General features: G+C 42.8%; 1 protein-coding gene across 1 annotated transcript in view; it reads left to right on the top strand.

The window, feature by feature from the left end:
* BACE2 (beta-secretase 2) overlaps window positions 1–23,880 on the top strand; it is a 55,183-nt gene extending 31,303 nt beyond the window's left edge. The window contains exons 3-9 of the mRNA XM_060234227.1: window positions 945–1,161; window positions 2,417–2,545; window positions 3,679–3,813; window positions 6,387–6,488; window positions 9,477–9,626; window positions 13,408–13,576; window positions 22,043–23,880. Of these exons, the coding sequence (XP_060090210.1) occupies window positions 945–1,161; window positions 2,417–2,545; window positions 3,679–3,813; window positions 6,387–6,488; window positions 9,477–9,626; window positions 13,408–13,576; window positions 22,043–22,296 (1,156 nt within the window). The 3' untranslated portion in view covers window positions 22,297–23,880. The remainder of the gene's footprint in view (window positions 1–944; window positions 1,162–2,416; window positions 2,546–3,678; window positions 3,814–6,386; window positions 6,489–9,476; window positions 9,627–13,407; window positions 13,577–22,042) is intronic.
* Window positions 23,881–24,143: the final 263 nt, after the last annotated feature.

Genomic DNA, 24,143 nt, shown 5'->3' with positions numbered 1-24,143 from the left:
AGATTGGTCTGAAACCACAAGCCAGCAGAAAGCATGGGAGAAAGATTGTGGCATATCATTTACTTTAGAACAATGGCAGACCATTTGGGAATCTCCACTTTATAACACATATTCATTAAATTTGAAATTCCAAAACTATAAACTTTTTTCCAGGTGGTATTTGACACCTAAAAAACTCTTTTTATCACGTATAAAGCCTACCCCTGAGTGCTGGAAGAAATGTAAGCAGGAAGGGTCATTTTTACATTGTTGGTGGCTATGCCCAGAAGTCAACAAATTCTGGAAAGAAATTAAACCCATAATAGATAACATTATTGAGGGTGCTATTCCTTTTACTCCAGAATCCTTTCTTTTAAACTATTGGCCCAATATAAAACTTTCTCCATTGAAAAAAGAACTGGCAACTCTTCTTTGATGGCGGCCAAACTTTTGATTGCCCAATACTGGAAACGAGATGTGTCTCCCAACAAACTGCAATGGATGTCCAAAGTTGGGAAGTAGCAGCTTTAGACAAATTAGCCATACAAATAAGGGCATTTGATATACAACAGAAGAACAATAATTTTGTTGAGAAATGGTTCCCCTTTTTTAAATATATAAACTCAGATGGAGACTTTGAAAAGCATATTCCAAAGAAATATATTACTTTCTCATACTATTGAAGAATTTTTTCCCAAATCCTATGTTATATAATGAATGATAATGTATTAGAAATATGGATGACATATGCAACACTGTGAAAGGATAGAAAACGGTAGTGGTGCTCTGCTTAGATTCAATAGTACTTATGCCATGAAGATAAGCTATGTACTTTATTGTAATTGTTTTGTTGTTTAGAGTGTATTAAGGTTGTTGGTTATAGTTGAAAAATTAATAAAAAATTTAAAGTTTAAAAAAAAAAACCCTGTTCATGAGTTTTGCTGCCTCTCTCTTTCCTGTCTTAGGTCAAACACATATCGGTCACTGGGCACTGAGGTCACTGTTAAATACACTCAAGGGAGCTGGACTGGAACTCTGGGCACAGATATTATCACTATTCCTAAAGGGATAAATGGAACTTATACTATCAATATTGCTACCATCTTTCAGTCTGAGAATTTCTTTTTAAAAGGAGTTAAATGGAATGGGATTCTAGGTCTTGCCTATAGTGTCCTCGCCAAGGTAATTTTGACTTTTTGCTTACCAACGTGTCAGAATGAGCTGATAATTAAGCACTTTCTTTCAATACTTTACTACTTCTCCTTCTACCAGTTCATCTAATGAGAGAGATTATCTTCTTTAAAATAGTTGCTTTGCTTAGTGAACTATTCCAGGACATTTGTCTGTACTCAGTTTGTTACAGATTGGCCTTTAGTCACACTTAAAAACAAATCTAGCTCTTGTAAATAACTATCTTATCTCTTATTGTAACCATTGTTCATACTATATAGCAATTTAGGTGGATGGAGGCACAGGTATATACACATGCCTTGAATCATGTTTTATGTGGAATTACAATTACAAAATTGTAGGAAGGGCTGTGGCTCAGTGGTAGAATACATGCTTTGACTGCAGAAGGATCATGGTTCAATCCCTAGCATATTCAGTTAAATGATTTTAAATAATAAGGTGATGCCAGAGACCTTTCTTTACCAGGCAGCATGGAAAGCTGCTGCCAGGGTATTTATTGGCTGACTGACTTTATTTTATTAAAGTATTTATACCTCACCTCATGATGACTTACAAATTAAAATTGTAAACATACAAAAATAGAATAAGCCTAAATAACCCCCTTAAAAATGCCTGCAGCCTACACCCCTTTAAAAACCCTAACATATCAATGGAGTTTAAATCTCTATATAGATGACACTCCTTCCTTCAGCAGGATTGCCAGGTCCATGTTAGAAAGTACCTGGAGACTTTGGGGGTGGATCCAGGAGAAGGTAGGGTTTGAGGGAAGGAAGGGACCTCAGCATGGTACAATGCCATAGAATCAAAGCAGTCATTTTCTCCAGGGGAGCTGACTTCTGCCAGCTGGAGATCAGTTGTAAAAAAGGAAGATCTCTGTCTCCCACCTGGAGGATGGCAACCCTATGATATAGACAACAGTGAGTAAGATGGAATAGACCTTTAACTCAATATAAGGTTCTTAAAAGGAAATGAAACTTAAAATACATTAATGTATCACCCTGGGATGAAAAGAGAAGTAAGCCTAATGGTGTTACTCATCAAGGCAGGTTTGGCTAATGGTATCAAGGCCTGACCTCAGAGATCAGTTGTGGGGTTGCTTGTATACAGGTCCTTGGCATCTAAAATCATCACTGCATTTCTAAAAATTCTTTGGGTGATGACCTATGCAGAAAGGGGGAAAACTGAAAGTAATTGTGTTGTGTGAGAATACTTGACACAATTTACAAATTTTGTTGTTTTATTACAGCCCTCAAGTTCTGTGGAGACCTTTTTTGATTCCCTTGTGAGTCAAGCCAAGATCTCCAACATCTTTTCCTTACAGATGTGTGGAGCTGGTTTGCCTGTTTCAGGATCTGGTACCAGTGGAGGTAGTCTTGTAAGTATCTCGGTCAACTAAGGTTGCCAGGTCTGTGCTGGAAAATACCTGGAGACTTTGGGGGTGGATCCAGGAGAGGGTGGGGTTTGGGGAGGGGAGGCGCCTCAGCATGGTACAATGCCATAGAGGCTACCGTTTAAAGCAGCCATTTTTTCCAGGGGGGCTGATCTCTGCCAAATGGAGATCAGTTGTAAAAGCAGATCTCTAGGTCCCACCTGGAGGCTGGCAACCTTCCTGGAAGAGGAAATATTCATGGTTTTTTAAAGTGCTTTTTATCAGGTTTGTAGTTACTTACACAATGAATTTAAACCTATTTAGGTAGAAAAAAAGATCTTTTAATCTTGTTAGTTATGGTATTGTCATGTCAGTATGAAACCAAAACAGTGTCTCTGGAGGCCTACAAAATTTTCTATATAAACCATTATAAAGCAGAAATAATATACCATTTTATCATAAGATTGCAGTGTAATTTAAGTGCATATGTCTGCAATCTTAAAAACACTTTCCTGGGAGTAAACCTTACTTAATAAAATGGTGTCTAATTTTGGGTAAACCTGTTTAGGATTGCTCTGTATGTGTCTAGAAGACTTTAGTAGACTTAAAAGTGTATAAATTTACTTAAGGTGGCCCTAGAACTTTATGGACTCAAATAGTCTAGCACTGTTGATTAACTCTGGCCTTAGATTATTTTTTATTCTGTTATATTTAAAAAGAATCTACAACTCATTATTTCATTTCATAAAATTTTGTGATATCAGGACTATTCTGACTGCCTTTAAGCCCTGCTTATCTTGTGAACACCATTTCACATTACAGTGGTTGGAGTACAGAGTTGTCTTCATTTTATATTCCTTTGCTCTAGAAAATAAATGTTTTGAAATACAAAAGATACCTGTTTGCAAATCTAGAATTTTTTTTAGTTGATGAATCGCCATGAAAAATTGCGTTGCATGCCTAATATATCCTTTGCAAGTACTTCCTTTATTTTTTTTTATTTTTTTTTTGCATTTCAGTGTAATTCTAGTACACCAGGCACTGTCTGGAAAGTTACATGCATACTGTATTAGTCATTGTAGTAAGCAATAAAAAATATATAGTAAGAGACAGCTTGTTTCTTGCATTTCTTTTTTCAGATATTAGGTGGAATTGAACCAAGCCTGTATGAGGGAGAAGTCTGGTATACGCCTGTTAAAGAAGAGTGGTATTATCAGGTTGAAATTCTCAAACTGGAGGTTGCAGGCCAGAACCTTAATTTGGACTGTAGAGAGGTATTTATAAGAAACCATAATTCCAGATTTTTTTTAAAAAGATTCTAGCAATTTGCAAGGAGGAAAAAAATCCACAAATGTGGTTTAAAATGCTGATCAATAGGACTATGGTATGAATCTAACTAAGCATAGTTCAGTGTCCCTTTGCAGTTAAGGGGATTTACTTCAAAGTATACAAATTAACAAAAGAGTGTGGCACTTAATTAAATGGCAACAACAGCCTATCCTTCCTGAAGCTTCAGTCATCTTTTCCATGAAACTGGAATTCTTTATGTCTGAATGTCCCTTGAGCCACTTGGATGAATCCTAAATTAATTCTGCTTTATAAAATCTAACGTTACCATGTTTCCAAATGTGCTCAGATTTTGTAATGGTGACTGCAACTTAGTTGGAATTCCTCCAAATTAACATGAAAGGAAGTTGCCCAAGTGTAAATTCCATGGACAACACTTTGGTACTATAATGAAGAAATGTACGGTTTCTACTGGATATTTTGATCATTAGGCATAGCTACTTCATTAATGGTATTAGTTTGCTCGAGGTTTCTGGTTTCAGGCATATTCTCCCCCACACCACCATACCTTGATACACTGTGAAAGGAATCCATGCCTTGTTGTATCGCAAAACTTTAAATCACTTTCAGCTGGCCATGATAACTCTTAACTTAGTAACATAAAATTAGAACAGACTGAATAAAGGTTCCCACATGCCTTATGCAAAAGGGATTCTCTTCTTTCAAGAACCCTGAAGGAGATGGGTTTTCAATGTTGTATCGATACAGAAATTCTGTATCCTTTGGAATATTTAAGAAGAGCTTCCACAGAAGAAATGTAGCAAGTCTTAGTTAGACAAACTTGGTGGATGTAGTTTAGTACTGTGCTAAGAATATAGTTTAAGATCTGAAGGCCATTTGCTAGTTACCAGACATTCAGTTAGTGGTGTTGGTGGTGGAAAGTGTCATCAAGTTTCAGCTACGGCTGCCCCATACGGTTTTCAAGATGGGAGATGTTCAGAAATGATTTGTCCCTGCTTAAGCCTGTCCCTGCTTAAAGACCCTGGACTTCCTAAGTGGTTTCCAACCCAAATACCAGCCAGGGCCGACCCAACTTTCCAACATTTGATGAGATCAAGTTAGCCTGTGCCATTCAGCTCAGGACTCAGTTAGTGGTACTTCTTAAGTAATGTTTGAAGTTGCTGTTCCTATATATTTGTACAAAATAATGTTATGAGGATACTTGTACGTATTCTTTTAAATGTTAGTTGACAATCAAATAATTTGACATCATGGGGGCCAAACATGCTGAATGTAAGAGCCAGATAGAATAAACGTCAGATGTTTGAGAGCAACAAGACATGAAAGTCAGATGTTTGAGAGCTGCAAGACATGAACTTCAGATATTTGAAAACCCGAAGGAAGGAAGCTTTAAATGCATTTTCCAATCCACCAGTTTGGAGAAGTGATTTAAAGAGAAATGCCCTCGCCAAGCTGGCCAATGGGGCAGTGGGGGCTTTGAGAGCCACAGAATATGTATGAAAGAGTGACATGTGGCTCCTGAGCCACAGATTGGCCACCCCGTTTGAGATCCTGCACTGTAGACTATAGATTAGATGGTCTCATTTAGCATAAAACCAAGCTACCGTCTTTTAATCCTTCAGGTTAGTGCAAAGTGTCCCACAAAGTATTGGGTTTATGGACAAACAAAATGTCTTAGGACCACTTGGGAGTGGGGACAGGACTAGCCTTACCGTGAAATAGTTGTTTGGGCTATCTATGCTGAAGGGCTCATGGCATAACTTGTGCATCAGGCATTTCAAGTTTTTGCTGTGCAATCAACAAATACTACCACTGTAATGAAATGCACTAAAAATCTAAACTAATCTTTATGAAATATTTTATCTTATAAAGCTCATCTTTTTGTGTGTATATTGAACAATATAGTCATATACAATAATTCAAAAATTACAGTTTTATATTCTCCAATGCTTGTATGAACTCCAGATGGACTAAGAGTGAGTAACAATAAATCCTAAGATTAATATATAGTCCACTTCTGTGGTCTTGGTTCTTCATTATAATAATATGATTATATGACAATGTAATGTGTGTATCTTTTTAGTGTCACTGGAGAAGAGAATCAAAACAAGAGATTGTGTACCCAGGATCCTTGTGTGATGATTCTTCCCATTGATGATTCTGATTATTCTTCCAATTGATTATTTTTTACATAGAAGTTTGGATGTATCATGATCTTGTTATAGAGATTCAAGTGATTGTATTGAACTTATTGTATACTAATGTTCCTTTTGAATTTTTGTTTATTATACACATTAAAAAGATAAGATTTATAAGATGAAATATTTCATAAAGATTTTTTTAGATTTTTAGCTTGTTTCATTACAGTGGTAATATTTGTTGTAGTAATATTTGCTGAAGTCTCTATTGTACACTGTAATCCTTCTAGTGATTTTTGCTGTGCTGTGCCAGGCCCCACCAGAAGAAAGAGTTGTGCTTTTGACTTGCCTGTGAGTTGTTTGATACAGTTTCCTAAGATGGTTGTCTCTTTCTCCATCAGTACAACAAAGAAAAGGCAATTGTAGACAGTGGCACCACTCTCCTCCGACTGCCTGAGAAAGTCTTCAGTGCTGTTGTGGATGCAATTGTACGCACATCCTTGGTAAGCTGCTGTTATTCATCATATTTGTCCTCTAAGATACTTGTTTCTTTTGGGAATAGTTTTTAATAAGTTGTCTTTTCTCATTTGGGTAAATAGCATCTTAGATAAGAAAATGAAATTTGGAAAAATTAATTATAATTAAAATGGGCATAATTTTATTTCAATTTATTTTAAAAACATTCGCATGCTACCCTTCTTTAATCATGGAGGGTTTGGGCCTAAAAAGTAACTGCTTTATTGGCACTTTTTCTGAAAAGAAATGGTTTTGCAGTGCTAGTTATTGTTCTGCCAGTAATATGCGTAGTGTTTAGAACACAAGCTTGTTTTTTGTTCATTTGCTTGTTTTAGAGAAAAGAGATAGCTATGCATTACTTTAATAAATTGGCATCTCTGAAGAGTGACCCAAGACCCAAAGCATAGATCACACTGATCAAATATTTACTTGTATCCATTGGAGTTTTCCCATGGACTCATGGATTCCAACCCATGGAGCGTGACTTTCTCATCTTCCCCTTCACACTGTAGCCAGAAATACTCTCCAAAAACCTGTTCCAGAACCTCTGTGAACAGGATTTGGGTGGCATTTTGGGCTTCAACAGGAAGGGAAGGTGAGAAAGTCACTGTCCATTAGTAGAAATCCTTGTATCCCTGAAAAAGCTCAAGTGGATCCAAGCCACTTCGTGGTTTTGTTTTGTTTTGTATGGGTGAGAATCCAAAGTATAAACACCCCAAGCCCATGGCCAGGATTTTTTTGTTCTCTGGGGCATTTAAATTTTTAAGGGAGCAGTACATTAAAGTTAATTATATTACCTGTCACATGGTGATGCTGGGGCTGAAGTACCACACTTGAGCCACTTTCTGCTCTTCCACCAGCCCTTTTGGAGAAGGCAAGACTCCCTTAGCCACTTGCTTCAGCTTCTAGACATCCAACCTTGATGTCAGTGTAAATTTTGCTGCAACTTGAGCTGGGGAAGTTGAAGTGAAGTTGAGCTGGGGAAGAGGAGGCAGGCTGCTGCTCCAAGAGGGTGAGTGCTCTGTGACCGAGAAGGAGACCCAAGCAGCACAGACCCATTTCAGGTACTGGGTGGGCTTCCTTCCTAAGGTGATGGCACTGAGACAGGACTTCTTCCCCCCCATACCCATGCAGGAGGGGGAAGGGGGGAAGAGAAAAGTGTCAGTAGTCCTCCAGCTTCATGGAATTTGCTGTTCATAATGGGCAAGGCAGATCGGGGCAGGGTGCCAGTGCAGCATGATTTAAATGGAAATTGAATAGATTTACATTGGAAAAGAATATTTCCTTGACTGAAAAGTTGTAGGCCATGAATTGTAAGTTGGGGGGCATGGCTACAATGTGCCCCACCATGGCTATGGTCTAGAAATACCTTGTGCTGTTCCTTCCAGAATTAATACTCAATTTTCAGCACTTCAGCCTAAGATTTACAAATAACTGGCCCATCTTATATTTATTACATTACTCAAAATAATGACTGTATGCTTTCAGGAGATAATGTTCTGGAATAATTAGGGGAACTTATGCATTTGGACTTGTGGCTGCTTAAATTAAGTAACATTATACTGCAATACCCTCAGATCTAATAATAATTTGGGTATGATTTTAGGCTAGCCCTTCTGCTTTTCTAACTTATTTCTGGATACAGTGGCGTCTGTGTGCTGTAATGCATATGGTCAAACTCAACCAGGAAAATCACATGTATACATTCTACATCAGAAAAGTGCAAATTATAGCTTGGGGGCTAAATGTGGCTCATAGGACCTTTTCATCTGACCTTCAAACTGTTTAGCAATTTATCAGGAGCACCAGCCCGCCAGATTGTAGCATCATCTAGTAGAATTTTTAAATACCTCAAGGGCTGCATGTCAATAAGAGCTCTGGGGCTCTGCTCACTTATGAGAGCTCTCAGTTGAGTAGTAGAAAAGAGTCCAGTAGCACCTTAGAATCTATCAAAATTTGTGGTAGAGTATAAACTTTTATGAATCACTGCTCACTTCTTCAGATAACCAAGTTGGATAGTGGATCTTCCTTTTTCTGCTGTCTGAAGTAGGTTTGCTTCTTCACCCAAATGAATATTTTAGGGCTAGTTGCTATGGCTCTGCAATAAAACAACACTAGTAACAAAAGTCTTCATGTCATTAGGTTAGCACAAGGAAACGCTGTCAGTAAATTCTGGAAGAATGTTTAGTCTGGCTGGAAAGAAAACTGCACAGGTTGCTTAAGTGATCATGTCAGGTTGGATATTAAGGGTTGAATTTTATAATCTATCTGCTATAGCAACAGAGATCAATTATAAAGATGGAACTGAAGGATATATTTCTAAATCTCCTGAAATAAATGGGAAAATTCCTGTTTGTAGTAGGCAGGTGCTTTGGTAGAAGGAAAATAGAAAAGATTTTTTAGTTTGGTCGTACAAAGGCTTTCGTAAAATTGGCCCTGGTATCCATATTAATTGCAGAATTTCTCTTTTTTCTACTGTCACCTGCTACTGTCTTCTAGAATCAGTGCCCACATAGCCAAAAAAGAAGAACCAGATGCTTCTTTTTCATGAAAAGAGTTCTTGTTTTAACAATGCACGCTTGCACAGGTGTTAAAAACAGAATATCAACCGTTAAATTGAATCTCACCTTCCAGAGAAGACCTTCGTCAAATTAAAATATTCCCATGTATGTAGAATATTATGTTTGTTTTCCCAAATGTAGACATTCCAGAAGACAGGTTAAAAGTTGTTCACCATACCCCTTGTGAAAATGTCCAATATTTCAAACCTCCCCAAAATAGTTAGCATCACACCTTGAAAATTTTTGCATGTCTTTATTGGTAAGTTGCACTGGCTATATAAGCCATAGTTGTTGAGAAGAACACATCACTACTGATGTAACTTTTAAAACTAAAACAGGCCATGCACAGAAAAAATGTATTCTACTTGTAGTGTGGTACATATAATGTTGTTTTGAACCCCCTCCCCCATATAGATCCAAGAATTCTCACCTGGGTTTTGGACTGGTGCACAGCTTGCTTGTTGGGATATAACTGAAGAACCCTGGACCATGTTTCCAAAGATATCTATCTATCTGCGAGATGAAAATTCCAGCTCATCATTTAGGATCACTATCCTCCCACAGGTCTGAACCATCCCTTTTCTTTTGTGTTGTATGGACCATTGCATTTTACCATATAACCAATGCATTATAGATTTCAAAGCCTTTATATACCCTGCATTTACTTTGGAGTTGTTGCTATTTCTTCCTAAAGTGATGAACAAAGTAGGATGCCCTGCTGAAATCTTGTTAGAGGCCAGCAATTCATTATATTCCTGACAGCTGAATTCCTGAATACCTTGTGAGCTTGAATTATAGCAGGAACACCTACATACATACCTACATTTGCTCATTATATGTAGAAACATTTGCATTTTCATAGGCAACAGTGGTAGCCTATTAAATTGTGACCATGTGTCCTTCTGTGCTCACGGGAGGGACGGTGGCTCAGTGGTAGAGCATCTGCTTGGTAAGCAGAAGGTCCCAGGTTCAGTCCCCGGCATCTCCAACTAAAAAGGGTCCAGGCAAGTAGGTGTGAAAAACCTCAGCTTGAAACCCTGGAGAGCCGCTGCAAGTCTGAGTAGACAATACTGACTTTGATGGACCGAAGGTCTGATTCAGTAGAAGGCAGCTTCATATGTTCATATGTTCAATCTATATTTAAAGAAATGGGATTGTGCTTGATGTTTTTCTGAGATGGATATTTGCAGAAGCTATTGGAGAGTTTGCATATAACAGTGCTTCCTTTAGGAATGTGCAGAGCTCCCACCAGACTGGTTTCCAGTCTGTTCCTGTGTACCTACCTTATGTATAAACTGCTACTTCTATACATGTGCTCCATATGCCCACATTGAATCTCATTTGCCAAGTTGAAGCTCTCTTGCCCTGTCTTGACAGATCACTAACCTCCTTAACCTTTCTTCATAGGGAAGGTGTTCCATCCCCTTAATAAGTTGCCCTTTTCTGCCCTTTTTCTAATGCTGTAATATCTTTTTTGAGGTATGGTGACTAGAACCGTACACAGTATTCCAAATGAGGCTGCACAATAGATTGATACTGACTGATTTGTTTTAAATTCCCTTCCTAATAATTCCTAGCATAGTATTTGCCTGTTGGGTTCCCCCCCCCCTCCCCGTTACATACTAAGTTGACATTTTCAAGGAGCTATCGACCAGGACTCCAAGATCTCCCTCCTGGTCAGTTATTGCCAGTTTGGGCCCCATCAGCATATATTTATAGTTAGGATTTTTGGCACCAATGTTACTTTGCACTTGCCCATGTTTACCCTCATTTGTCATGATTATGCCCACTTGCCCAGCCTTAACAGATCCCTCTGGAACACCTCACAGTCCTCCCTGGTTCTCACTGCTCTAAACAACTTTGTGTCATCTGCAAACTTCACCACTTCACTGTTTACTCCCAACTCCAGATCATTAATGAACAAGTTAAAAAGTACTGGACCTAGAACCAAGCCCTGTGGTACCCCATTGCTTACCAACTTCCACTGTAAAAAACTCCCATTTATACTCACTCTCTGTTTCCTATTAATTAATCAGTATTTAATCCAAATCCAGGATTGCCTCTCTCCCTCCTGGTAGGTTCTGTGATCATCTGCTTCATAACACAGTCCATGAGAGTATCTAGAAATCCAATCTGTTCCTCTTGACTTAGTTAAAATCACCTATTATGACACAGTTATTTCATCTGGTTGCTTTTATTCCTTTGCTGTTTCTAAATCATCCTCTAATCCAGGGTTTACTTTGTAGAAAAAGACCAGCAGAAACTCATGTTAATATTAGGCCACACCCCTGATGTCACCATTGTTTCACACAGGGCTTTTTTGTTTAAAAAAAAACAGCAGGAACTCATTTGCATATTAGGCCACATCCCCTGACACCAAGCCAGCCAGAACTGCATTCCTGTGCGTTCCTGCTCGGAAAAAGCCCTGCTCTAATATTTGATTTGGTGCTGGGGAAGACAGAAGGCAAAAGAAGAAGGGGACGGCAAAAGATGAGATGGCTTGACAGCATTACTGATGTAACAAACATGGATTTGAGCAGACTCCGAAGGATGGCGGAAGACAGGAGGGCCTGGCGTGACTTGGTCCGTGGGGTCGCAAAGAGTCGGACTTGACTGTGTGACTGAACAACAAAAAACAAACTCCCAGTGTTAAACTTCCTTTGCAGAAACGCATAGCATTTCTGTAAGCGAATCTGTTTCTCTTATAAACTCAATTTTATGGACTATATACCCTCTCTGACATGCAGAGCCACTCCACCTCTGAACTTTCCCTCCTTATCCTTCTGATATGTGTAATTTATATCCAGAAATCATTGTATCCCACTGATTATCCTAATTTCACCAAGCTTCTGAAATGCCCACAATGTCTGTGTTCTTCTCTAGTACCATAGACTAATAAAATTTGTGGCAGCAGGTATGAGCTTTTGTGAAGCACTCTCGAAAGCTCATACCCTACCACAAATTTTGTTAGTCTTTAAGGTGCTTCTGGACTCTTGTTCTTTTCTACTGCTACTGACATGACTGCTCATCTTAATCTATGTTCTCCTCTGACACGAAGCATTCCAGGCTCCCCTAGTTTACTTCAGACACCTCTAGCATTTGTATATAAATATCTATAATTTCCCAGACGAGTTAGACTTGCAGTCTTCCTCCTGTGACCTCTTGTCAGGCAATCAATATTGTTTATCACCCTCTCAGTGGCCAGTCCTAATCCTTTTCCTTCTAGAACAGTTAAAACTACCCCTTCATCTCTTAGAGATGAGCTATCCCCAACTGGAGACATTTCATCTCCTGTCAGCTTTCCCCCAAAATTTAATTTAAAAACTGCTCTGCCACCTTTTTGATTTTAAGCGCCAGCATCTTGATTCCTTCTCTGGACAAGTGTAGGCTGTCTCTTTTATACAGGTTCCAAAAAGTATCCCAGGACTTAAACCCTTCCTCCCTGCACCATTGTCTCATCCACACATTGAAACTTCTAATGTGTTCCTGTCTAGCTGGCCCTATACATGGAACAGGCAGCATTTCTAAGAAGGCTACCTTGGAGGTCCTGGTCTTCAGTCTCCTGCCCAGAAGCCTAATTTTTTCCTCCAGGACCACATAACTACATTTCCCCACATTGTTGCTGCCAACATGTACCATGACCACTGGCTCCTCTACCAAACTATCTAGACCACATGTAATGTCTGCTACCTTCAGACTGGGCAGACAAGTCGCCACACAGTCAGTACCTGACTTTACAACCCATGTATCAACATGCCTAAGGATCGAATCACCAGCTACCAAGAGCCCCCCTCTCTCCCTGCCCAAGGATGATTCTTTGGTGTTCACCAGTTGTGGAAGGGTTTCCTTCTGAGAGAAAATTCCTCCTTTCTTCAGCACAGTGTTCTGTTTCCCCTTGACCCTCATGCTCCCTGACTGGGAAGCTGCCTGCAGTGGGGCTGCCATTTGTGGAGTGGAACATGTCTAGCAAGTCCCCAAGAGTCTTATCTGTGTGCCTAACTGACTGACTGTGCTTTTCCAGGTCAGCCACCTTGGCCTTGAGAGTGTGAACTCATTCCTGGAGAACCAGGAGCTCCTTGCACAGAGCACAAACGCATAATTTCTGTTCAGCTAGCAGATAGTCATACATGTTGTACTCATTGCAATACATTGGATAGCCCCCAAGCTCCTGCTGGCATTCTACCTTCATAACTTCTTTTTTATGTTGCTGCTCCTTTTAAAATGTTTTAAATGTATGCTACTGCCCCTTTTATAGTCAATTTCTGCTTTTTAATAATCAATTTTACTTATGCCAATAAAGGTCTGAACTGAACTACTCATAATCAATTTTCTTTTAAATAAACAGCTTTATATTCAGCCTGTTCTAGAGATTGCCCAGAATCTGAACTGTTATCGGTTTGGTATCTCTTCATCTACCAATGCCTTGGTCCTTGGTGCTACAGTGATGGAGGGTTTCTATGTCATCTTTGATAGAGCTCAAAAGAGAGTGGGCTTTGCATTAAGTCCATGTGCTGGTAAGACACCTGTTTTACAAAGAAAACACCCATATCGTAATATAGCACCTTGCCTTAGTCTCTCAGTCTGCCTTTGCCACCTGCAAATGAATAATAACTTCTGCAGCACTTGCTGTGTTTATTTACTACTTTTGTCCTTGGGACACACTTGCAAAGTAGGCCAGGCAAAGAGATGATGACTAGCTCAAGACCATCTAATAATACTTGAGTTGGGCTGGAATAAAAAGGCTCACACACTTAGTTCCATGTATCCAAGTGATGTTTTGGAATGTGTTTCTTGAATAGTAGTCTCTCATTGCATATGTTTTTGAAATTTGAAACACTTTCAAAATCATTGGACAGCCTGCCCCATATAGTTCTTTGGATCCAGATGGATTTTGCACCTGGTCCTCTGTCTTACGTCTAAATTTAACACATACTTGTGCCCAGATGTAATAACACATTGACTAATGTGCAGATAATTACAATGTGTTCTGGGAAGTAATGTTAATTTTTTTGTATACTGCATAAGAGGCCAAGTTTCTGAAAGTGTCTTGGAGAAGCAAACAGGAACAAAGATTCTTGAACAGGAAGATACCTTTTGGTAATAGAAAGTCAATATATATATTGAAAGAACTTGATAATAGTCTACCCAGATTCTTATTAAGAAAAGGGAAACTGCATATGTGTTTCACTGGCTAATCTCAGCAAATGTTTAGAGGAAGGCTGTAGCAAGGCATCAGTAAGGAACCATAGATGTTTTCCATATGGGTACAGACTTATATAGTTTCCGTGTTAATGTTGTGGCTGCTAACACATTACAGCACAATAGGGCTTCCACATCAAAGTGTTCCCTGGCAGTTTTGTTTTTGTTTTTTAATTGGCAGTTACATAGTTATAGCTCTGTGCTATTTTATCTTTATCTGTATAAGGTTTTCTGAATGACCGATTTTTTTTAAGTCTCTGGCTCCTTTCCTTGCAGAGATACCCCTTTTTCTTTGTCTCAATAAAACTACACTTTTAAAACAAATTAAAGCTGAGCATTCAGGGAACTTGATACAAATACTAGTATTACCAAATAGCAAAATAGCCCTATTTAATCACCATTTTTTTTAAAAAGCTGTGTGTCATGGTAGAAAAGATGGCATTTCAGGGACAATCACTTGGACAGTCTGGGAAAATCTGAACTTTCTCTCTTACACAGCCACCATCAGTTTTCCCTCTAAGCTGAGTTAGTGTGAGCTAGCTCACAGTGTTTTAGCTTCTGGCTCACACATTTTTGTCTTAGCTCAAAAAATGACCTCAGAGCAAACTAATTTATGCAGCAGCTCACAACCTTTATGCCAGTAGCTCACAAAGTACAATTTTTGCTCACAAGACTCCACAGCTTAGAAGGAATATTGACCACCATCCAGACTTTGCTTTGTGATCTTTCCCAAAACTTTGGAGCAAAGCAGGTTTGGGAAAGATCAGAGAAAAGCTGGGTTAACTCTTGGAGGTGCATGAATGTGCTCCAGTGCTGTAGGGAAACAAGAAAAAACACCACTTCCCAACAGCATTAAAATTAGGACAAAAATAACCAATGTGAAAAGACCGTAGTTTCTTGCACCATCATCAGACTTCTAGGACCTAATGTTTTTCTTTTGGATGTTGTGCTAGAATCACTGAGGAAACAAATATCTGAAAGATCTTCTTCGTGGTCTCTGTGCATTCACACATACGGGTATTCCTCCAGAATGGCCCTGACCTCGGAGAGTTCAAAGCAATCTTGATCGTAGATCTGGCGCGCCTCCCCCTCGTCCTGGGGCGGAGCCACCGTTTGCGCATGCGCGGACGAGGGGGGAGGCGTCTAGCCACTCAGTTTCTTCCTTACCGCTGACCCGATCGCACCTACCTCGTTGATCTCCAACTTCCTCATTGCAATCTTCAGCAAACTACCTCTTTCTTCAAACCTACTTCAGTCTTTCATCTTCACCGGGTATCGTATAAAAAAAAAAAAAAAAAACCCTTCCTCACTATCTTTCGGACTTTCTCCCTCACCCCCCCCCCCGGGAGCGGATGGAAGGAAGGGACAAGGTCACTTTCAAACGCTGCACGCGCTGCTCGGCCAAGATCCCATCGTCTGACGGGCACTCCCTCTGCCTTTTCTGCCTCGGGGAGACCCACCGCACGGATTCCTGCGTCCACTGTAGCCAGTTCGGCAAACAAGCCCGCAAGAATCGCGCCGCGAGACTCCGGAGCCATCTAATGGAAGCCTCCCTCCGACCGCATGGCGCGCAACACCAGCCTCCGCCATCTTCCCCACTCCACGTGGGAACGGCGCAGCCGGCAGCTTCCGTGGCTCAAGGTCCCTGCAAGCCTAAGTCCGGCAAACATACCACAAAGTCGGACGGCACCAAGAAGCGTCACCGCTCCGAGTCCGCCCACGTGGATCCGACGAGCACCGCCAGCATAAAGAAAACCAAGTCTGCGCATCGACCCTCCGACCAATCTGGGCAACCCACGAGCTCGAACCCGGCCACGAGCTCGACCGCAGTAAGATCGACATCGAACCCGACCACGAGTTCCGCCTCGGCTCCAAAGACACCAACAGTGAAATCGACGCCGACGCCGAACATCACACCATTGGAGATTGTGCGCATCTCCTCCAAGTCGCCGTCAATCACGACCTCTCCACCCGACCAAATACTCGAGGTCCACTCCCCTGCAAAGAGCCACCAACCACTCGACCCCCGCGCCTTCATAGATCTCTCTAAGCCGCTGGAAGCCCAATCCCTGACCAGGGAACCTTCAACTCCGAGAGTCCTTTTACCACGGCAACCCACACCAAGAGCTCACAGCCGCCAACGCTCACGCAGTCGCCGACGCTCCCGCAGCCACCGTAGGCAACGTTCCCGTAGCCGCCGTAGGGACAGCCGCCAACGTTCCCGCAGCCGCCGCAGTCACCGTTCCCACAGCCGCCGTAGAGAGAGATACTCCTACTACTCCCCGTCGAGATCTAGATCTCGCTCTCCCCGGACCCGACGAGGGCACCGACGATCCCCCTCTCACGACCGCTACCGCTCGGATTCGAGAGGGCGCCACTACCACAGCTACCATGACTCCCCTCGGTACCGAGACCGCGCGGACAGACACGATCGAACCCGACACTACGAAGCGTCCCCGCGCACACACCACCTCGACTACGACACACTCGCTCAGCTCCATGACGAACGCAGTCGCCTCGACCTCGAGCCGAAACTGCCCTCACCACCGGGCTCCATACACACTGCGACAAACAAACAGCTGCCACCTGTAGAAACCCAACCAGACCTACAGCACGGATCCGACGACGACTCCGAAGCCGAACTCTCCGAATCCGACCGCTCCTCGGGGTCGGACCTACAATCCCCGGCTTCCGATATAGCTAAACCGGCGGACCTGTCTCCATCAGAGGGTCCGAAATCCTACCTTGACTTAGTCTCCAATATGGCGAACTCGCTGAATCTGAAGCTTAACACAGACGCACCCAGGGTCTCGGACGTCGTCTTTGACCTCGTACATTCAGACCTCCCAGCAAGCTCCTCTCTCCCTATGCTTCCCGTCCTCCTCGAGACACTCAAGGAAGCCTGGGACAAGCCGGCATCGGTACCTCCAACCTCCAAAAGAGTCGAAGCCCTTTACAAGATCCACGCACCCGATGCAAAGTTCTTGTTCACCCACCCGGCTCCCAACTCCATAATAGTTCACTCCTCCTCGAAATCGAAACAGACGAGACACCCGGTACCCCCGGAAAGAGAGGGCAAGAAGCTCGATACTATAGGGCGAAAGATATACTCGCTCACTACAGCTGCAACAAAGATACAAAACTACACGGCATGCTTCTCAGCATATGCATACAACCTAACCACCTATCTCAACACCCTGATACCCTCCTTACCCGAGGAATCACAAAAACCAGCCTCTAACGCCCTACAGGAATTAGCAAGACTGAGCAAGCAGCAGATTAACACAGCTCGCCATGCTGCACAGTGCTCCTCCAAAGCCTTGGCCTCAGCTATAGCCTTACGCAGACATGCGTGGCTTAGGTCCTCGTCACTCCAACCGGACATTAAATATAAGATTGAGGACTTACCCTTCGACGGCCTTGGACTGTTTAACGCAGCCACAGACGACATCCTCACATCAGTCGATGACGGCAGGAAACGGGCGAAACGCTTGGGGGTCTCCCAACACCAACCCCAGTTCAACAGGCAGAGGAACTGGAAGTCCACCTACCATAAGGGTACCAAGTCCCCCAGACAGCAAACCTCATGGAGACGGAAAACCCCCCAGTCCAAGCTGTCATCTCAATACAGACCACGCACGCAAACTTCCAAAAAGACCGCAGCTACCTCAAAACCGTCTCTTTGACCACCCTGCCACGAGACGTCCAGTTTCCCTCCTTCAGCCAAACCCCCACACCCGTCTACAACAGTTTTACTCCGCCTGGAGAGACATAACATCGGACGCTTGGGTCCTCACCATCATACAGAGAGGATACCTAATAGAATTCACATCCACCCCGAAACATCACAGATTTCTTACCACCCCATCGTCCGCACCGCTACAGACAGAAATCGCGTCCCTGCTAGACAAGAACGCGATAGAACCAGTCCCACCCCAATACCATCGCACCGGGTTCTATTCCCGCTACTTCCTGGTGCCGAAAAGGGACGGAGGTCTCCGCCCGATCCTCGACCTTCGCAAACTAAACCTCCACATCACCTACAAGAAATTCCGTATGATCACACTCCAGGCAATCCTTCCGCTTATCCCAGAACGCTCCTGGATGGCATCCATAGATCTACAGGACGCCTACTTCCACATCACAATCAACCACCATCACAGAAGATTTCTCAGATTCGCCGTCGGGGAGCAACACTTCCAGTTCCGCTCTCTCCCATTCGGCCTATCGACGGCCCCGAGAGTCTTCACCAAATGCATGGCAGTGGTTGCCGCATCATTACGACAACGGAGCATATCAATATACCCATATATAGACGACTGGCTGATCGTCGCCCATTCAAGGGAACAACTCCAACTGGACGTCTCCACTACCCTCTCCCTCTTGGCCACACTCGGCCTCCAGGTCAACTTATCAAAATCCAAACTAACCCCCACTCAGAGAATTCAGTTCATAGGAGCAGACATCTCCACAATCTCCCAAACAGCCTCTCTACCGCACGACAGAGTACTCAGCATACAATCTCTGGCCAACACCATCATTGCCCGGCGCTCCCAGACAGCCCTAACGTTTCAAAGGATGCTAGGCCTAATGGCAGCAACCACCGCAGTCCTATGCTTCGCAAAACTTCACATGCGACCCCTGCAGATGTGGTTTGTCAGGACCTTTCATCCTCACACACAGCACCAATCCACACTCTTGACCCTCCCATCGCACATCGTAACATCCCTCAAATGGTGGACGATGGAACATCACCTCCGCACGGGCATGCCCTTCAAACAAGCCCCTCCCTCAGTGATCGTCACCACGGACGCCTCCAGGTGGGGATGGGGAGCCCACTTAGGAACCCTCACAGTCCAAGGCCAATGGTCGGACTACGAGCGGTCCCTCCACATCAACTGCCTAGAGCTCCTTGCAGTACACAAAGCGCTGAGATCCTTTCTCCCATCGCTACGGAATCAGCACGTCCAGGTCACTTCCGACAACATCGCCACGGTCTTCTACATCAACAGACAGGGAGGCACCGCCTCCATCAGACTCTGCAAGAGGGCCCTGGCATTGTGGCATTGGAGCATCACCCAGGGCATCTTCCTCACGGCCGTTCACCTACCAGGGACCGAGAATACCCAGGCGGATGCCCTGAGCCGCCACTCGACCAACAACCACGAGTGGTCTATCAGCGCTCAATACATCCAACAAATCTTCAAAACCTTCGGAACCCCGAGCATAGATGTATTTGCCTCACCATCAAATGCCCAGTGCACCCACTTCTACATGAGAGGTCCACCATCCCAGCTCTCCAGAGGGGATGCATTCCTCCAAACCTGGAAGGGAAAACTACACTACCTGTTTCCCCCCATCCCACTCATCACAAGGGTCCTGCAGAAAATCCAAACAGACCGCACGAACTGCATCCTCATAACCCCATGGTGGCCACGCCAACCCTGGTTCACCACCCTCCTGTCTCTGTCCAACAGGACATTCCTAATCCTCCCACAAGCACAGGACCTCCTCTCCCAACAAGACGGGAAGGTCCTACACCACAACCCGGCATCCCTCAAATTGACGGCCTGGAGAATCAGTTTTTAGACTTTCCCCCGGACGTTCGCCAAGTCCTACTGAACTCTAGAAAACCATCCACTAGGAAAGCCTATCTACTAAAATGGAAGCGCTTCACCCACTACGCCTCTCAACACAACTTTGACCCTAACTGCGCTACCATCTCTCAGGTATTAACTTATACCTTAGCACTCTCAAGAACAGGCCTCTCATACTCCTCCCTGAAGGTACACCTCGCAGCTATCTCTGCCTTCCACCCCCACATCGGGGGAACAACAGTCTTCTCTCATCATGCCACGAAGGCCTTCCTCAAGGGCATCATTCGCCTACACCCTCCTGTCAGACAAATCCTTCCAACCTGGAGCCTCTCTCTAGTGCTCAGCCAGCTCATGAAACCACCCTTTGAGCCCATGGCATCTATTCCACTGCACCTGCTATCGTGGAAAACAGCACTACTCACGGCTCTCACCACAGGCAAGAGGGCTAGCGACATCTGTGCCCTGAGGGCGGACCCACCCTACACAATCTTTCACAGTAACAGGGTGGTCCTTCGCCCCGACCCGACCTTCCTACCAAAGGTCGTCTCTCCATTCCACCTAGGGAAACAGTCAACCATACCAGCCTTTTTCCAGCACCCCTCGGACGCAGGCCAGAGGGCTCTCCACAACTTGGACGCGCGCAGAGCGCTAGCTTTCTACATAGACAGAACTCGAGAATTCCGTAAGGATCCGAGACTCTTTGTCACCTACGCCACCCATAATAAGGGCAGCAAAATATCTACTCAGAGGCTCTCTAAGTGGCTCGTTGCCACCATAGAACTCTGCTACCAACTGGCGAAACAACCAGTCCCGCAACACATACGAGCTCATTCTACTAGAGCCGTCGCCACCTCGTCAGCTTTCACGAAGGGCATCCCTATAGAGGACATCTGCGATGCAGCGGTCTGGTCCTCCACGTCTACCTTCGCCTCGCACTACGCTCTTGACGTTCGTGCCCGGCGTGATGCCTCCTTCGGACAGGCTGTACTTCGCTCCATCTTCGACTGACCACCGTAAGTACCACTCTCATTACATTCTGGTCTAACCTTGCATACTTTTTACAGATCCAGCACCCGCCTCCGAAGGGATAGCTCGCTAATCACCCATATGTGTGAATGCACAGAGACCACGAAGAAGATGGACAGGTTTCTTACCTGTAACTGGTGATCTTCGAGTGGTCATCTGTGCAATCACACAGACCCACCCAGCCTTCCCCGCTGCTGGACACTCACCTAGCACGTCTTCCACCTGTCCGGTGGCGGGAAGAAACTGAGTGGCTAGACGCCTCCCCCCTCGTCCGCGCATGCGCAAACGGTGGCTCCGCCCCAGGACGAGGGGGAGGCGCGCCAGATCTACGATCAAGATTGCTTTGAACTCTCCGAGGTCAGGGCCATTCTGGAGGAATACCCGTATGTGTGATTGCACAGATGACCACTCGAAGATCACCAGTTACAGGTAAGAAACCTGTCCTTTTCCTTGTGAAAGGACCCCCTAGAGATATGACTGGGAGAAAAGTGGCACAATACAAATTGATAGAGACTGTGAAAGAATTGTGATGAGCTGGACAGCAGCAATAAGTGTATTGATATTATGTCTTACCTAGTAACACAGAAGAAGACTGTGTGAACAGGGGTTTTGCTTCAGTCTTGTTTTATTGGTGAGACAGAGAGAACCCTCTGGGAAAAAGCAACGTCATACTGAGCAAGCACATCTCCAATTAAGCATATTATTTGATAAGCTTAAATTGTCCATTATATTTCAGTTAAATTATTTGGCAGTAGTGACAGAGGGTGGATGGGAAGTGATTAGATGTTAACACTGAGTGGTGCAGATGTTCAGGAGAAAGAAAGGACATGGCAGCCTTGAAATAATTCATGTCTGGGGAAACGGAAAAGCAAAAGGTCCACATCCCTTTATTTTAGAATGGAGTGTGTGTGTCGTTTCATGCAGGAGTACCATTTCAGAACAAGTAACTGACAGATGAGAAAGTCTTATTAAGGTGTAGCTTGGCTTCCCCCCCCCTGTAGTTGGCTGGAACTATTAAACGCGAGATGTTCCTTATATTAAATTTAACATAGATCTGTTAACACTAAATATGTGCAATCATATAATGGTTGAAATGTGTTAGGTTTTTTTTAAATCCCTTTTAAATATTTCTTTCCTTTTTGTTTTGTAATTTTTTAGAAGTTGGTGGTTTTCCGGTATCTGAGATTGAAGGCCCTTTCACAACTGCTGATGTAGCAAGCAACTGTGTGTCTACAATATCTTTCCATGAACCAATACTGTGGATAGTGTCATATGCGCTTATGAGTTTCTGTGGACTAGTCCTTCTTTTTCTAATTATCTTGCTGCTGCTTCCACCTCGTTCTCAGCATCGTTACACTGAAAATGATGTAGTAAATGATGAATCATCCTTAGTACGACATCGATGGAAATGAAGGATTTGATCAAACTGCAGGGAATCCTTGTTCTGTTTAGTTGAATTGTGGCTATTTTAACCAAAGCTGGAAGTCCAGGTTTCACACTTTAAAAATTTCAGCATCACATTCCGCTACAAAATGTCCTCTGATTCTGCTGCGTTATAATTTTAAGCTTTGTTTCTAACCAGGGTTTTGAACCAAATGCATATAACAGTAACAAGCCCTAGTCCGCTGTTTCTGGAAAGACAATCATTTAGCTGAACCTTTATCCTCTTATTACTTTTTAAAAATGCAAATGTTATAGTTCCAACAAGAATTGATTTTTTTCTTCTTTGCCACATTTAAAGAAAGCCATTGTTGTTTTAAAGCATGTTTAAATCAGGAGATTAGTTCTCTATATAGAGGAAGGATACATGTTAAACTAGGAAGAGATTTTTTTTTTATTTTAGATAGAGAGCCATATCAGTTACTTCCAAAGGATCCAGATTCTCAGAAGACATGAAGTAGGGGAAAATACTGAAACTGAACCCTACTGTGCTGCCTTAACATAAAACAAGACTACCTCTTAATTTACAAGGATGCTATTCACAAATATGCAGGCAGAAGAGTTCATGAAATAGAAAAGATACTTTCCTACCAAAACAAGGCACAAGCTACCTTGTTTCAGCATTCCCTTTGAGTTTTTTTCTAATTAATGACATTTGATTTTGCCACTCATATTAGCTTCCCTTTTCTGAATTCATGCATAAGCAATGTTAGGATACATTCACTGAGCCTTTGTATGTACCTTCTGCAAAGCAGATGAATTATAAGGGCAAGTTTCTCTCTTTACACCTTTTTGATATATCTAATGACTAGACATTGAACTGAAAACAATCCAGTCTCTTCAATTGAAAGGTGGCCCATTTGGCTGTGAGTGGAAAAGGTAAAGGGTTTTTCATGAATAAACAGTAACTAGGTGGTTGACCACTTGATTAATATAAGCTAAGGTGTTCTTTTTTCTTTTTCTTTTGAAGCCTGGTATTGGTGACAGCAAATAGGATAGTAACAGTACAGTCCCTAAGCAAAGTAAGTACCCTTCTAAGTCCACTGAAATCAATGGGTTTAGAAGGATGTAACTGATTAGGGTGGCTCTGTATTTGCACAACTGTCTTGATGTGTGCCAGCTTCTGCCCACAAATGTCAGTGCTGGCTTGCTAAATGCCAACCTGTACTGAATTTAGTACCTGGCAACAGCACACCTACAGCTGTTTTGGCTGACTTTCTCCCCCACAATTGACATAGATTTAGACACTTGTGTAAAAATTAGTATTAGTAAAAGAGCTGAAAATGACTTTAAAACAAAAATTTAATGCCTGGACAGGTTTTTGAAATGTATAAAAGAGATTCCCTAGAGGCAATAAAGTGGCTCTATTTCTTAATATTCACAATAATCAAGAAACAAATTAATTTTTCCTCTCTGCACTCAGCAATAATCATGCCTGAAAGAATGCCTCCTTATATTTGATTAGGCATTTGTATAGAACTGTGAAATGCAAGTATATGTACAGAAAATAATAGTTTGTTGTATAGCTGGCCATTAAATTTTTCTTTTCACATAAATCAGTTTTCCAAATGTTGATCTTTATGGTTATTTTGGCTTTTATAATCCAATATTTTTGCATATAATATGTGAGCAACAAAGAATAAGCTGTAAACTATTGATGGTATTACTTTACTCTATTCTGGTTAGACCTTGTCTAGAGTATTGTGTTCAGTTTTGAGCACCACAATTTAAGAAGCATATAGACAAGCTGGAACATGTCCGGAAGATGGTGAGGGGGTCTAGAGACCAAGTCCTATGAGGAAAGATTCAAAAGAGCTGG

This window comes from Heteronotia binoei, chromosome 3, assembly GCF_032191835.1.
Source record: "Heteronotia binoei isolate CCM8104 ecotype False Entrance Well chromosome 3, APGP_CSIRO_Hbin_v1, whole genome shotgun sequence".
Taxonomy (NCBI): domain Eukaryota; kingdom Metazoa; phylum Chordata; class Lepidosauria; order Squamata; family Gekkonidae; genus Heteronotia; species Heteronotia binoei.
The sequence above is the reverse complement of the archived record's forward strand: the minus strand, read 5'-3'. Positions and strand labels throughout refer to the sequence as shown.